This window comes from Spermophilus citellus (assembly GCF_964194105.1).
Source record: "Spermophilus citellus genome assembly, chromosome: 14".
In the NCBI taxonomy this organism is placed as follows: Eukaryota; Metazoa; Chordata; class Mammalia; order Rodentia; family Sciuridae; genus Spermophilus; species Spermophilus citellus.
This window is the reverse complement of record NC_138194.1, coordinates 50136729-50152033: the sequence shown is the minus strand read 5'-3', so window position 1 is coordinate 50152033 and position 15305 is coordinate 50136729. Positions and strand designations below refer to the sequence as shown.

Genomic DNA, 15305 nt, shown 5'->3' with positions numbered 1-15305 from the left:
CAGCCTCATTAGGAGTATCAGCTTGTGCCCATAACTTTCAACCTCCCGAGAAGCAGGCATCTAAACCTCAAGGATAAAAACTGAAGAGCTTCATGGTTGGCACAGAACCTCCAATTGAACAGGACATCACCATAGCAACTGGGCTATCTTAATGGATGGCTTCACACTCAGAGTTCTCCAGAGTGGCATCGCCTCTGTCACAGGACAGTTCAGGACCCATAATTAAGTTGCTGCTCTCAACAATGAATATAACTTTTTAAAGAAATTTAACATCAATGTAGCATTTCCAAAACTCGTGTGGGAGAGGAATTTAGCTGGATGTTCCTCTTTTATTAAAGAAGGCTACTTTTATTTAAAAAAACATTGATGCAGCACAAAAGTAATACAATGTTTTTTAAAAAAGTAGCAAGATAAATATTACTTCATACAAAAGGTCTCAGTCAAAAATCTTTTAAAACAGATTTTTCATTAGTATATTGAAGGACATATACTTCAGGATTAAGATAATCATATCATTTTTAAATCAACACAAAATTCTACACACTTCTGAGGTACCATATGAAGATTAAATGTATGTATATATTGTGTGATGTTCAAATCAAGGTAAACATCTATTTCATCAAATATTATTTATTTATGGTGAAAATATTTAAATTTTTTCTTCTAAATTTTTGAAAATATACAGTACATTACTGCTATCTATGCACAACATAATGTATACTAGCACACTGGAACTTATTTTTCCTATTTAGCTGTAAGTTAGTACCCATTGACCAACCTTTCTCTACCTTGATACAGTGATAATTGAACAGAAAAAAAATGACTCAAAATTCTGTATATGGGGCAGTACAGTGAATTACCATGCACTAGAGAAGTTTCTTTTCTAGTAGACCATACTTTCATGACAATCACCTTAAGAATAACATTTCAACTCTACTATAAATATTTCTCTGGAAACATACACCCTGCACTCTAAATCAGGTCATCTTTATGGTGTTCTGTACATACAACTTTCATGTCTATCCTAAGATCTTACTTGCTTAGAAAATTTTTCTAAATTCTGTGCAGATCCTGCTCAAATTTCAAGGAGCACCTCAATTTCTTTCTCCTCAATTGTTCTGGCTTCAATGATAATCTAGATGTTAATTTGTTTCCTTAGCTCACAGAACTTTGACACATGTATCATGAATTACTATTTAAAAAGATTCATCTTAGTATTGTATTTTAAATACAATCATTATTTAAATAATTTAACAGAGGTTATTTCCCCTGAATGAATACCCAACCTTTTGTCTTCCACCCAGTTTCTCATGGGCAAAGATAGACATACTTGTAGCTACCAAGTAAGGATCCTTGCCCACATCCCACGCAAGAGGTGGAAATTAGCTGGCTGTGGAATAAAGGTTAAGAAAAATAGAGTGACGAAAAGACTACAGAACGCAGGAAATAGTTTCAAAAGAGGGGGCAGGACAGGCAGACTGATCAGATGGATCAAGCTTCTATACTCTGGCAAAATGGAGCCCACTCTTGCTTTATTTATATTGGGGGACATCAATGGCAGGAATAAGATTTCAAGGACAGAGTCTTGCTTCATGTTGTCTTGCAGTCATCAGGTTGACTAACATCTTGGCAGTTCACACCCATCACAGGGGCTGTGTGGGATCTCTGGCAGAGTTTGAGGGGAAAGTCACCTGCATCAGGTGATCAATACCTATGGGGTTGCCACGGGAGGTTCCCAATGCCAGACTTATCCCCTCATTAGGCTACTATGTGCAACACAGTCCACACACAGGCCACAGATGGCTCATGACAAGAATGAACTGCATTATGCCATTTTCTTATGAAAACCCACAAAATAATACAGAAAATACATTTTTACAATAAAATATAACTTACTTAAATATCAATATGATAAGCTGGGCATTGTGGTGCATGCCTAGAATACCAGCAGCTTGGGAGGCTGAGGCAGGAGAATCATAAGTTTAAAGGCAGCCTCAGCAACTTAGCAAGGGCCTGTATCAAAGTAAAATATAAAAAGGGGTTGGGGATGTCACTCAGTGGTTAAGCCCCTCCGGGTTGACTCCCCAGTACCTTCCCCCCAAAAAATCAATGTTAGTATTACATGCTATAAGTAATTTAAGACTATGACTTTAAAGCTTTGGGTCCTCAAAAATCTGTAGAAGTTGCTTTGATTTTTAAATTTTATTTTGTGGTGAAATTTCTCTCAAAATTAATTTTGATCAATAATATAATATATGTAACTGTTACAGGTAGAGACAACAAAATAAGTAGGTGCATTGATAATTGCCAGTCTCTGTTCACATAGTTTTAGATACTTTATAAAAATGGTTAGGCATGGTGGTGCATGTCTGTAATCCCATAGGCTCAGTAGGCTGAGGCAGGAGAATCCTAAATTCAAAGCCAGTATCAGCAAAAGCAAGGCGCTAAGCAACTGAGTGAGACCCTGTCTCTGAATAAAATACAAAATAGGGCTGGAGATGTGGCTCAGTGGTAGAGTGCCCCTGAGTTCAATTCTCAGTATCCCCCCCAAATATCTATATACATTTTCTAAAAATATTTTTATTAGTACATTATAGTTATACATAATAGTGGGGTTCATTTTGACATAATTATACATGCCTGGAATATACTTTGCTCCATTTCAGTCCTCAGGACTTCCTCTTTTCCTTCTCTTCTCCCTCACCCTGTTCCCTTTCCTCTACTTTAGTAATCTTCCATTTCCTTTTTTTTTTTTAAATTGGTACTTTACAGATATAAATGAAAGTGAAATTCACTCTGGTATGTTCATATATGTACATAGCATAATTTGGTCAAATTTATTCCACTTTTTCTCTCTTTTTACTCTCTCCCTCATCCCCCTTGACATACTTCCTTTTCTCTACTGATCTCCCTTTTATTTTAATGGGGTCCCCCTACTGCCTTTTTTTCTTTCTTATTTTGATCTAGCTTTAGCATATGAGAGAAAACATTCAACCCTTGACTTTTTGAGTCTGGTTTGTTTTACTTAGCATGTTGTTTTCCAGTTTCACCTATTTACCAGCAAATACAAAAACTTCATTCTTCTTTATGGTTGATTAATACTCCAGTATGTATATATAACACCTTTTCTTTATCCATTCATCTGTTGAAAGTCACCTGGTCTGGTTTCATAACTTGGCTATTGTGAATTGCACTGCTATTAATATTGACATGCCTGTATCACCATGGTATGTGATTTTAGCTCTTTGGATAAATATCAAGAAGAGGTATAGCTGGGTTATACGGTGGTTCCATTACTAGTCTTTTAAGGAGTCTTCCTACTGCTTTTCAAAGTTGTTGTACTAATTTGCAGTCTCACAGTGTATGAGTATACCACTTTTCCCCACATCCTCACCAGAATTTCTTATTATATGTATTCTTAATGATTGTCATTCTAATTGGAATGAGGTAAAATCTTAAAATATAATAATTTTGATTTGCATTTCTCTGATGGCTAAAGATGTTGAACATTCTTTCATTTGTATTTCTTCTTCTGAGAAATGTCTGTTTAGTTCTTTTATGTATTTATTGATTGGGTTTTTGTGCTAAGTTTTTGGAGTTCTTTATATATTTTAGGTATTAATCCCCTGTCAGAGGAGCAGCTGGCAAAAATTTCCTCCCATTCTTTAGGCTTTACCTTCACTCTCTGGTTTCCTTTGCTGTGTATCAGTTTTTTAATTTGATGTCTTCCCATTTCTTGATTCTTGGTTGTATTTCTTTAGCTTTAGGGGTCTTGATAAGGAAGTTGGTGACTACACTAATGTTAGAATGCTGATCCTATTTTCTTCAAGCAGTTGCAAAGTTGTTGCTCTATTTCTTAGGTCTTTGATTCACATCAAGTTGATTTTTAGAAAGATAAGGGTCTAGTTTCATTTTTCCATATATGGATACCAGTTTTACCAGCACCATTTTTACAAGGCTATCTTTTCCCAAACATGTTTTTGATACCTTTGTTGAATATCAGATGACTGGGTGTGGGTTTGTCTCTGTGTCTTTTATTCCATTGATCTTCATGTCTGTTTTGATGCCAATACAATGCTGGGCGCTCTCTCTCTCTCTCTCTCTCTCTCTCTCTCTCTCTCTCTCTCTCTCTCTCTCTCTCTCTTTTACTATAGCTCTGTAGTATAATTTAAGATCAGGTATTGTGATGCTGCCAACATCACTCTTCTTATTCACTATTGGTCTGTTTTTGTGCTAGTTCTATGGAAAACATCATTAGTATTTTTATGGGGATTGTATTGAATTTGTGTAACTCTTTTGGTAGTAGAGCTATATTGACAATATTAATTCTGCTTATCCAAGAACATGGGAGATCTTTCCATTTCCTAAGGTCTTTCTTCTTCAATTTCTCTCCTTGTGTTCTATAAATTTTCATTGTGGAGGTCTTTCACCTCCTTGGTTAGATTTATTCCCAAGTGTTTTATTTTCTTTTAGAAACATTATTGTTAATTGGATAGTTTTCCTTATTTCTTTCTCAGCAGATTCATTCTTGGATATAGGAAAGTTATTAATATTTGTATGTTGATCTTGTATCCTACAACTTTTCTGAATTTATTTATCAGCTCTAGTGATAAATGAATTCTGGTATTGTTTGGGTCTTCTAGATATAGGCATGTTATCAGTCAGTCATGGAGGTTTGTACCTGTTGTTCCAGCTACTTGGGTTTCTGAGGTGGAAGAATTGCATGAGCCCAGGAATGAGAGGCCACCCTGAGCAACGCAATAAGGCCCTGCTATTGATGAAATAGTCATATAACTCAACGAAATGTGTTTATTCAGGTGCTTTGTACCTGGAATTGGGGCCACAAACCCACATGGATTTTACCCAAAAATGTCTGAAATAGAGAGCAATTTATAAAGTTTAATTAAGTTGGACATTGGCAAGCTGAAGGAATGAATAGGGGAGCTTTTAGGGTATAAAGTGAGTGAAGAATAAGAGAGTTGAACCAATAAAATTATACACTCAGACAGTTCTAATCCACATGCTATTTACATAAAACTTTTTTTTCAAGATACTTAATTGGAGGGATCTCTGTCCATTATATGTTAGGGTTTTATTGAGATTATTTTACACTGCTGAATAAACAAATGAGAATGAAAGCCAAGTTTATTTATGAATGTTAGGAATCATATTTAGAAAGTAGAGGAATGACTAAACTTTGCCTCCTTGACAAAGGAGTTGATCTAATAGCAAATAGAGTTTATTTCTAAGGACTGTGACAACAGAGGTCAGATTAATGGACTGTGGGGTACTGTTAAGTGAGAAAACTGTTCCTTTGTGTTGTAATCATGCAAAGAGGAAAAGTGTATTATGTTTAAGAAAGCTGAGTGCTAAGACTACTTAATTTGATCAATATATATGGTCACTCTAGGGAAGAATAAGGGACAACTATTTCACTTTTTTCTCACTAAATTAATGCCAGTAACCTATATTTAGATTATATATTTAATCTTGATCATGTTGCTTTCTTACTCCTTTCTTACTCTGAGTAAACCAGTCATATTATGGTCTCTAGAGCATACACTTTGATTGCCTTGTTACCTGACTTAATTTATTCTTTTTCCACTTCAGATTCTTTGCACTAACTTTACTCTCTGCATGAAATGCTCTTTTTTTTTTTTCATTCCCTTGCACATTTCAACTATATTGAATAATCTGACAGATGGAACTAACTGGGGAAATAATCCAATGAACAATTGCATGCAACTAAAAAAAAGATTCAATCCCTCATTCAGGTTTGAGTTAAAATATCACTTTCTCACAAAACCATACCGGAACACCTAATCTAAAACTATAACATGCCTCCATTCTCCTTCCTCTCTTTTAATATCCCCTATCTTATTTCCCACATAGCATTGTCATAATCTAATATAAATTTTACTGATATTCTTTATTTTCAGTCTTTCTCTACTAGAACATAAAGGGCAGGCTTTTTTGACTGCTTGCTCACTGGAACTAAAATAAATGTCTGGTAGGAATTATATAAATATTTTATCAATGTGTAACATGCACAATATCCAAAGTTATATAATAATTAATCCTATTTACTGAGAGCCTGTTAAGCATTAGAAATTGTGGCAAAGATTTAGTACGTATTACTCATAATCCTCAAATTAGTCCTGCAAGATAGGCATACATTAAACTCAAAGCACATTTCTTTCTTTCTTTTATCAGTTTGCGAGTAATCTAATGCCACGATTAGGATCAGGAATGTGTTGTAATTCATTATATTAAAGAGTTCTCCTATAGAATATGGTTTTAAGTACTTCAACCATTACCAAGGGCATTGTAAAGGGGAAGCATAAGAACATTACAGATTTGATTGGTGAAGAGTTTTTGCAAGCAAAGTGCAGACCCCAGGTTAATTAGTTCAAACAAAAAAGAATTTGTGAAAAGTTACTGAATAATTCACAGAATCTCTGACAGAATAAGACAGTCAAGTCTGTAGAGTGTTTAGCCAGAGACAATGCACAAATTAAACACAGGGCAAGAATAAAATGCTACCATGGACATTTGCCACATCTTGAAATAACAGTGCCAATTCTTAATTCTCTGCTGTTTTTTTTTTCCCCCTTCTTTTTTTCCCCCTTGGTACTGAGGCTTGCACCCAGGCGCACTTTACCACTGGACCACATCTTCAGGCCTTTTGAAAATGTTTTTATTTTCAAACAAGGTCTGGGACACTTAGACTGCCCGAGCCTCCCTTCACTGGGATGACAGTGATGATCATGGTAAACTGTTACTATTGTCTCACTTGGAAAAGGAGATTGTTCATCATGTGCTTTATATTATTGGTTTTAGAATTCAAGTGTGATGGTTAAACCTGGTTGAAAACTTGACTGGACTGAGACACCAGGAAATTTGGTAGAGCATATTTCTGGGTGTGTCTATAAGGGTGTTTCCAGACTTCTGGCACGTGAGTCAGTAGATTCAGTGGGGAAGACCTATCTTGAGGGTGAGCAACACCATTCAATTGTCTGGGGCCCCAGATGGAACAAAACATATAATCCAGAAACTTGCATATACACGTATGCTTTACTCTTTTTTGGTGGATGTGATTTTTTTGCTGCTGCCATTGCCTTAGGATATCAGACTCCTGATTGTCTAGACTTTGAATTAAGACTTGCAAAAACTACTCTCCACAGGATTTCCTGGAGAGGAACTGGGGTTCCATTATTTGACTTTCTTGTTCTGATGCTTCCAGCTTCTTGAACTGAGCAGCTATTGTTTTCTCTACCTCTCCATCCTGCAGATGGCCATTGTGGGACTATTCAGCTTCTCATAATGTAAGTCAATTAATAAATCCCACGAATGAGATTATATATATGTATATGTACATAAATATATAGATATATAAGGATATATATGAGGATATCCATATCCATATCAATATCTATATAGAGATATAGATATATAGTATATCCACATCTATATCTATATATAGATGTGGTTATACTATATTTGTTCAGTTGTCTCCAAGTCACACAGCTACTCTCTCATTACAAAAAAAAGGATGCAAAACCAAACCCTTGCAGTAAGATTCAATATAGAAAATTCATCAAATGATTGTCACAAGATGCTAGTCACAAACATAATACTCATTAAATTTAGAAAATTGAAAAGTATAAATAAAATATAACTTATCAAATATTCTTTGCATGAAACAAGCACAATATATTGAATAGATTCAAGTCTTTAATCTATGGTAGTTTTTATGTAATTGGAACAATTTGTACATATGCACTATTTTAAAAAATTAATTATTACCTTGTTATAGTCTTAAAATTATTTGGAAGTGCTTTAAGATGGTTAATTTACTAAATTTTCTTCAACTACTAAGCACATTTTGCATAATTTTTTTGTTCTTCAGATTATTTCCCTAAAAAAATTAGAAGTAAAATTACTAGTTTATAAGACATAAAGTCTTTTAAAGTTAGTCAACTTTTTAAAAAAAAGTATTATCAATTTATAGTTATGCTATCAGTGGATAATAGCCCATAGCAGTTTTTAGTTTTATAATTTAAGACTGCTCATTTGATGAGTGAAAAATCAGCATTCCATTGTTGACTATACTCAACAGTACTATGCACTCCTGGGTACTCTTACCCCAGCCATACTGCTGTGAATTCAAAATAGGCATAGAAATAATTGTACAAGGAGAAAGAAGGAAATGAGAGGACTAAGTTATGTGAGAAGAAAGATTGATCAGAGAGAATTATCAGTAACTTTCACTCAATGCGGCTTTTCTTGCATTCTCAGAATGAAGGAGTTCATATTTTTCAGATCGAAGGGTCCGTACCACACACATCGTTTTCATAGTCACTTGCCTTTTCCTTACCCAAAGGTAATGCAATTTTGCCTCATGTTCTATCAGGTTTCCTCCTAAGCATTCAAATAAAAGAAGGAAATAGGAAATAGCCAGCTGTATTAACTTGTGGTGGTAAGAAGCCCCTTCTTCTGTAATACTTTGTTGGTACCTTCATGATAAAGTTCCATGTAAAAAATTTTTTTCCTTTTTGTCCTAAATTGTAATTTATGGGTTTACACATCAGCCTCTCCAATAATTTAAAGGCAGGGACTTAATCATATCTTATTTATTCTCTTGATCTCTAGGACTTTATAGAAAGATGAATACATAAAGCCTTTTCTAAAAGTTGTAAGTATAAAGCTCTAGCTTTGTGCACCTTAAATCAGTTAGTATAACCACTTATATATTGATCAAATACATGCTACTCTCATGTTAGACAATGTTAAGTTAGCCTAGATTACTGGAGGTGGGACAGGAAGAGGTCTCTCTCTATATATCCCCTACTAATTTGGTAGACAACTCTCATGAAACATCAAAGATATATTTCAAATATTTGGTAATTTTCCTGAGTGATACCTTTGAGATGTTTAATTGGGCTAATAAAATATTTGGAAGTATAAACATTTAACATTTCTATTAGTTATTATCATCTATGCCCAAAATGAGCTGAACTAAGTTTCTAGGATATCAATATATAAATTGCTAAAAAAACTGCTCTATGAATCTCTGTCATTTTATGTTGTCAAAAAAATCATAACTATACTGCTGAAAGGTCTTTAAAGTAATTGGAGGCTAGTGATATTAAATTATCCCAAAGCACCCTCTAGTGGCAAAAAAAGCAATTCATATATAAGCTAAGCAAAATTGTATATTTTACTAGGCACTCTGAATACTACTTAAATTTTTCTAAATAAAAATAAAAATGAATGTGGTTATCACAAACTTTGTTTTAATAATTCTTCACTGCTATATGCAACAATATAGTCAAAGTGAAAAAACCCAGCCTACTTTAGTACTAAAATTTTCCCCACCATATAAAATATCATATAAAATATTTGCATTTATATTCAATGCAAATAAATTTCCAAAAGGTCTTCTGATTGCATCTATGCATTTCTCATACTATATTTTCACTCTCTAAGCTTCTACTCCTAAAGTGTTCTCTTCTAGTCAAAGAAAAACTGATTACCAAGTAAATCAATCAATTCTAATCACATTTTCACAAGAAATAACTTTATAAAATATGGCCTGAATCCTTATTCACCACAAATAGATTTTTGCCATTGATGTTTAGTACTTAAATAGAAGTATCATATTTCCTACTAACTTTGATAACATTGTTTTCAATTTCTAAATTTTACAGGATATAAAAAAATTATTCTATCCCTTAAAAATTTTATAACCAAAACATTTAAAATACTTGAAGCCATAAAAACCTTTAATCCTATAAAAAGTAATTTAAAAGAAACTGACGATATTTAAAAAAAATGAAGAGGCACTTCTTCATTTAAACAAATTATTTTTTATTCCAAATATTTTATTTATATATCAGTGTGTTTCTATCTATCTATCTATCCATACATGCATCTATCTATCGATCTATCTATCTATCTATCTATTGATCTATCTATCTATGTTTGGCTAAAAGATAAGACATCAATAAATAACAACTAGCATTTTTATGCTTTGTGTCTTTATTGAATTGGTTCAAAATGAAGATATTTATAATAAAAAACAATGAACAAGAGACAACAGTAGTCACAATAATCTTACTTTTTCAAGCTAATAACTTTCAGAATAATATAGAAGCAATTTTTACATTTTAAATTTAAGTTTACAATCATTTATCATTCTACCACATTGGCAAACACTTGTGCAAATAAATAAAAATAAATGATGCATAGGAAGATTGCTTAAAAACTATTGTACAACAAATTAATGTGAGAGTAAAATATGCAAGTAATATAAAATACACTTAAATACATTTTCACAACATTTCTTAAGTCATAAGTTTATTTTACCTACTTACTGTTTATAATAATTTTAGTACTGCAAAATTCAGTGAGAAATATGTGCCAATTTATTTAAACTCATTTATTTACTCCTCTGTGAGCAGAAAAAAAAAAAAGATTAGGTTGTCTCAAAAATATACTTGAAAGAAAATAGTGTTCATTCCTAGATAAATAAGAATTGAAAGTTCTTCATATGATTTATAACAATTAGGACAGAAGTCATTGAAATGGAAAACTAATATGTACATTAGTCTTCTAAATTGATTATAACTTACTTGAGCAAGATGTTTTTAAATCAACATGGCTGAATAAAATAACTGAAATGAAATATCAGGAAAAGAAACTATAATGTATGTAAAATGACAATTCTTGTTACCACTAAGGTCATACCCCTGCCCCAACTAAAACAAAACAAAAACTAAATAAATTTCAGAGAAATAAAATTTTAAAATATTTCTACATTGATCTTTATAGTTGATATGAATAATAAAAGCTAGAAAATACATAAAATATAAAAGATTTGCTTGTACTATTACAATAAAAGAAAGTTCACTTGGGTTTTAACTGGAATTACTATAGAATTACTAAATAAAATTGCACAAGCCATCAAAGAAAGCTATTGCTAAATATTGTGTAACAGTGAGAGTGACAGTGATCAAAAGTTCTATGCTAGTCAAGTTAAAGAGAAAATACAGATTTTGTGTATGTTTAATTACATAATAAATCAACTATGCATCAAAACAATACATTTTCAGTGGTTTTTTTCATTGTGATATGAATGGTATCTCAACATTAAACAGTAAAGAAGAAAATATGAGTAGAAAACATTGGAGATACTCAACCTACTCATAACTACCTCTAAGTGTACTATAAGAAACTGAAATCCAAATACTTTTTACCTGCATGCTCAACACTAATGAATAATTACACAATTATTATTTATTGGATAAGGTGGTTTACTTTAAAATCCATTACTTTCTTAAAAATTCAGAAACACAGAAATAAAATGGGTAAACATGTAAGATTTCAGAAAGAATTTTGGGCATCTTACATTAAAGAGTTATACTTTCAAATACTGCAAAAATATAGCAGTAAATTAAAACTATTCTTCAGACAAATTATGAAAAATAAAATAAGTGAAATTTGGAACACTATTGGAAGTAGAAAGAATATATGTTGAACTAATTCAGAAGTACAAAAATAACATTCAGTTATAAATAGAATAAAATGCATTTGTATTTTTAGTTTTGTGTTTCTGAAAAGGAAATTGCATAATTACATTTTCACAGAATGTGTAATCATATTTAAATTATATAATTAATTAATAAGTCACAAGTTAAGAGTAAAAATAGATCTTAGGTTTTTTCTTTCTCTTATTTTTTAGGAATATTAGTTGTTGGAGAATTCAATACCAAAATGACCCCACATCAACTAATAATAATGAAAAGTTTCTTCAATTACAAAATTCCAAGTGTCCATCCTACTATGATATTATCTGCAGATAGCACCAATAATGTTTATTCTGATTTTTTGCTTGAAGTTGTGATTATTCTAAAGTTTGAAGGGTCAACCACCAGAGAAGGAGCATTTGTGGAGGTACACTGAATGTGCATTAACAACCACTGAAGGGTGACATCTAAGTTAATGATTCCATTGAAGTAATTTTCTGAGAGGTTAATGAGTATTTCCTTGAATGGCACAGCTTGGGGTATCAGGTATTTATTATATACAGTATATATACAAATATATACAAACACACATTATACAGCAAAAGAATTATGCTCCAAAACTTACTGGAAAAGGTATTTTGAATAGTTTTTGCCCAAAATAACTAGAGGATATACTCTAGCTGTTCAAGCAGCAATGATCATAAAACTGTCAACCTGGCTCTCTTTCTTTTGGGATTCTGTTCATAGAATCATTCTTCGAATGCCACATTCACAGCAGAACTTTGCCCATTCTACAGGATATTTTGTCCCACACTCATGACAGAATTTTGGTAAGTGTCCAGATGAATTTCCTTCAATGCCTTTAATGTTTCCACCATTAAATGAAGATGCATAGTCTATATCTGGCCTGAAGCAGTAGAGAAAGAAAAAATAAATAAAAATAAAGGTTTACATCATTCAATAGTTATAACTTAGAACCCTTGAAAAATAGATCTAACTAAAAGTTTGCTTAATTTCGTTTTTAATATTCTTATAAAGTGAAAAAAGGATCTCTGCTGGTATATGTTTTAATTCCAAATGTTTGCTTTAACATTACAATTGTCACTGTTAGGAGAACTGATCATGACCAAATGGAGCCATACTTTCCATCTGTTCAATATGTAGCCATTGACCACAAAATGGGAAAAGGAAGATTTACAATGTCCTTTCTGCAAAACCATTTTTATAAGGAGAAAAACAGCAACCCAGACCTGAGGATGATGTTAGATTCTAGGTCTCTCTATTTGGTCACTTACATTTTATTATTTATTTTGATTCTATTATTCAATTACATTAGATTATTATGATGCAATAAATCCTCAACAAATTTCTATACATGCACTAGCAGGGTAGGCTTTATTAACAAGACATAGTAATGAAGGCAAAATAGGTCCTAGGTTCAATCTATAAACCATATAACACATACACACACACACACACAAAAAAAAAAAAAACCAACAACAGCAACAACAAAACAGTCATAAATTCACTAAAGGCCTAAATATGGAAAGGAAAGTTATTACAATTTTAGAACAAGACGCAAGGAAGTCTCATTATCATCTAAGTTAGGAAAGGATTTCTTGAATAATTTAGCAGAACTATACCCCAACAAAAATTTAGAGCAAAGTGCCTGAATTTAAAGGGTTTCATCACCGAAAAAAAGAGAAGAAAAAATTCAGATTCTATTGATCAAATGTTAATTAATTGGAAAAACATTTTTATTTGTTTTCTATACGGGCATCTTTACTTTCCTTCCTGGCAGGTGTTTTTCTAAGAAAGGGGATTCTTAAATCACTGATTATAAGACTGACACTATAGAAAAATATTTTTTTTTATACAGAAGTAATTACTGAAGAACTGTAGCATACTCCCCCCAATTTGGGTACTTTCTTTCATACAAACAGGTTAGGTTGATTAAAAAAAATACTGTAATTTTCAAGAAGAGCCACTATGGATCTAAAAATCAAAGAGAGAAAAATGAACACAATGTGAGCATTCTATGTGGTTGAAAAATTCTTACTCTTTCTTGATTATAGCCCCACTGGAAAAGGGTTATAGAATTATAATCTTCTACACTAAAAGCACATTCTCTTAAGAGAGTAAATTAATAGCATCAGCATAATTCCTTTAAACTGCAAAGAAAATACTAATGAATTCAAAGATGAAACACCAAACAAAGGAAAGTACCAAGGCAAAATAAAGCAGCATTATTGTCAGTGAAATACATAAGAATTACTTCAAAATATAAAAGATCTTTTAAATACTATGATACATACATTTGAGGAAATGTTCATACATTAATACATATTTAACACAATATCAAAACTTCACCTTAAGTAGATACTGCCAAATTTCTCTACATACTGATCAGAAAATGTAAACTCCCACTTGTAGCATGAGGTTTCTCACTTTATGAGGTTTTATTAACAGTTTGTACTCTTAAGAGATTTTCATTTTTGCTAACCTGACAAGAGTGAAATGGTAGCCTACTATTGATTTAATATACATTTTTCTGACCTCTTTTGAAATTGAACATCTTTTTATATATTTCTTTGGCATATGTATTTTTTTTCACTGTGAATTTCCTAGGTTCCCTGTCCTATCTCCATCAAAACCAGGTGTATTTTTATATGGGTTCACTATTTTATTTGTAGAAATTCCTAATATGTCCTGGGTTATAATTTGTTTACTTATGTATATGCTAAGTATCCTCTCCCAATCCATCATGCTATTTCACTTTATCCAGGGAGTCTTACAGCACTTTTTTTTTCATTTTAATATGATCAAACATATCAATCTCTTGCTGTACAATTAGTATTTGCTAAATTATTCAAGAAATCCTTTCCTAACTCAAATGATAATGATACTTCCTTGAGTCTTATTCTAAAATCCAAATAGCTTTCCTTTCCGTATTTAGGACTTTAATGAATTTATAAATTATTTGTGTATGTGTGTGTGTGTGTGTGTGTGTGCGCGCGCGCGCTGTTAAGGATTGAATCATATTAGGCAAGTGCTGTACAAACCCAGCTCTGCAACTAATTTTTTTAAATACCTGAGATGATTTAGGTGTAAAAATTTTTTCCACATATACATGTCTATTATTCCCAGTATGCCCACTTCTGAAATCTGCTTTGCTACCTCTAAAATATGGATGATTTCTAGTCATTTGTGGAAATGGCTTTTTTTCTAACCACTCCACCCAGATTTTTTGTTCTATTTGTCTTTCATTGAATTGATATCAAACTAACTATCTTAGTTACTATATCACTCACACTCATGCCTTATTATTTTTAACTTGTCTTGGCCAATTTTAGGATTTTGTTCTTCATATATATTGTGAAAACAATTTGTCAAGACTCATGAATTTTGTTTGCAAATTGCACTGTAGGTGGGGGGAGTACAGGCAGCTTTATATGACAGATTTATGATATTAAACTTTCTATTTTATGAAAAATACATATTTATTTAGATTTTTAAGTTGTCTTTGAAATTCCTAAATTTTTTCAACCAAAATTAAAGTTCTTGCTTGGCTTTTAAACTGATTCCTATATATGTTAAATTTGAGTGTGTTTTTGTAGCGATCTTTCTAAACTGCATTTTCTGTTGCTGAGAAACAGACTGAAATCTACACAGATTAAAACAACATATTGAAACCACATTTCAGACTCCCAAGAAACATGCTCATTTCTTTGATATTTAGTACACATCAAGAATTTTAGAGAGACAATAAGTACTTAT

General features: G+C 32.2%; 1 protein-coding gene across 2 annotated transcripts in view; it reads right to left on the bottom strand.

Annotated features, from left to right (window-relative positions):
- Positions 1–9997: 9997 nt before the first annotated feature.
- The window catches only part of ZC2HC1A (zinc finger C2HC-type containing 1A), a gene marked incomplete at its 5' end in the record, with an annotated part of 44910 nt that continues 39602 nt past the window's right edge, over positions 9998–15305 (bottom strand). The window contains one exon of one of the 2 annotated variants that reach the window (XM_081266111.1): positions 9998–12435. In XM_081266111.1, coding sequence (XP_081122237.1) covers positions 12270–12435 — 166 coding nt within the window. In that variant the 3' untranslated portion in view covers positions 9998–12269. The remainder of the gene's footprint in view (positions 12436–15305) is intronic. The other variant, XM_081266112.1, reaches the window with a different exon arrangement.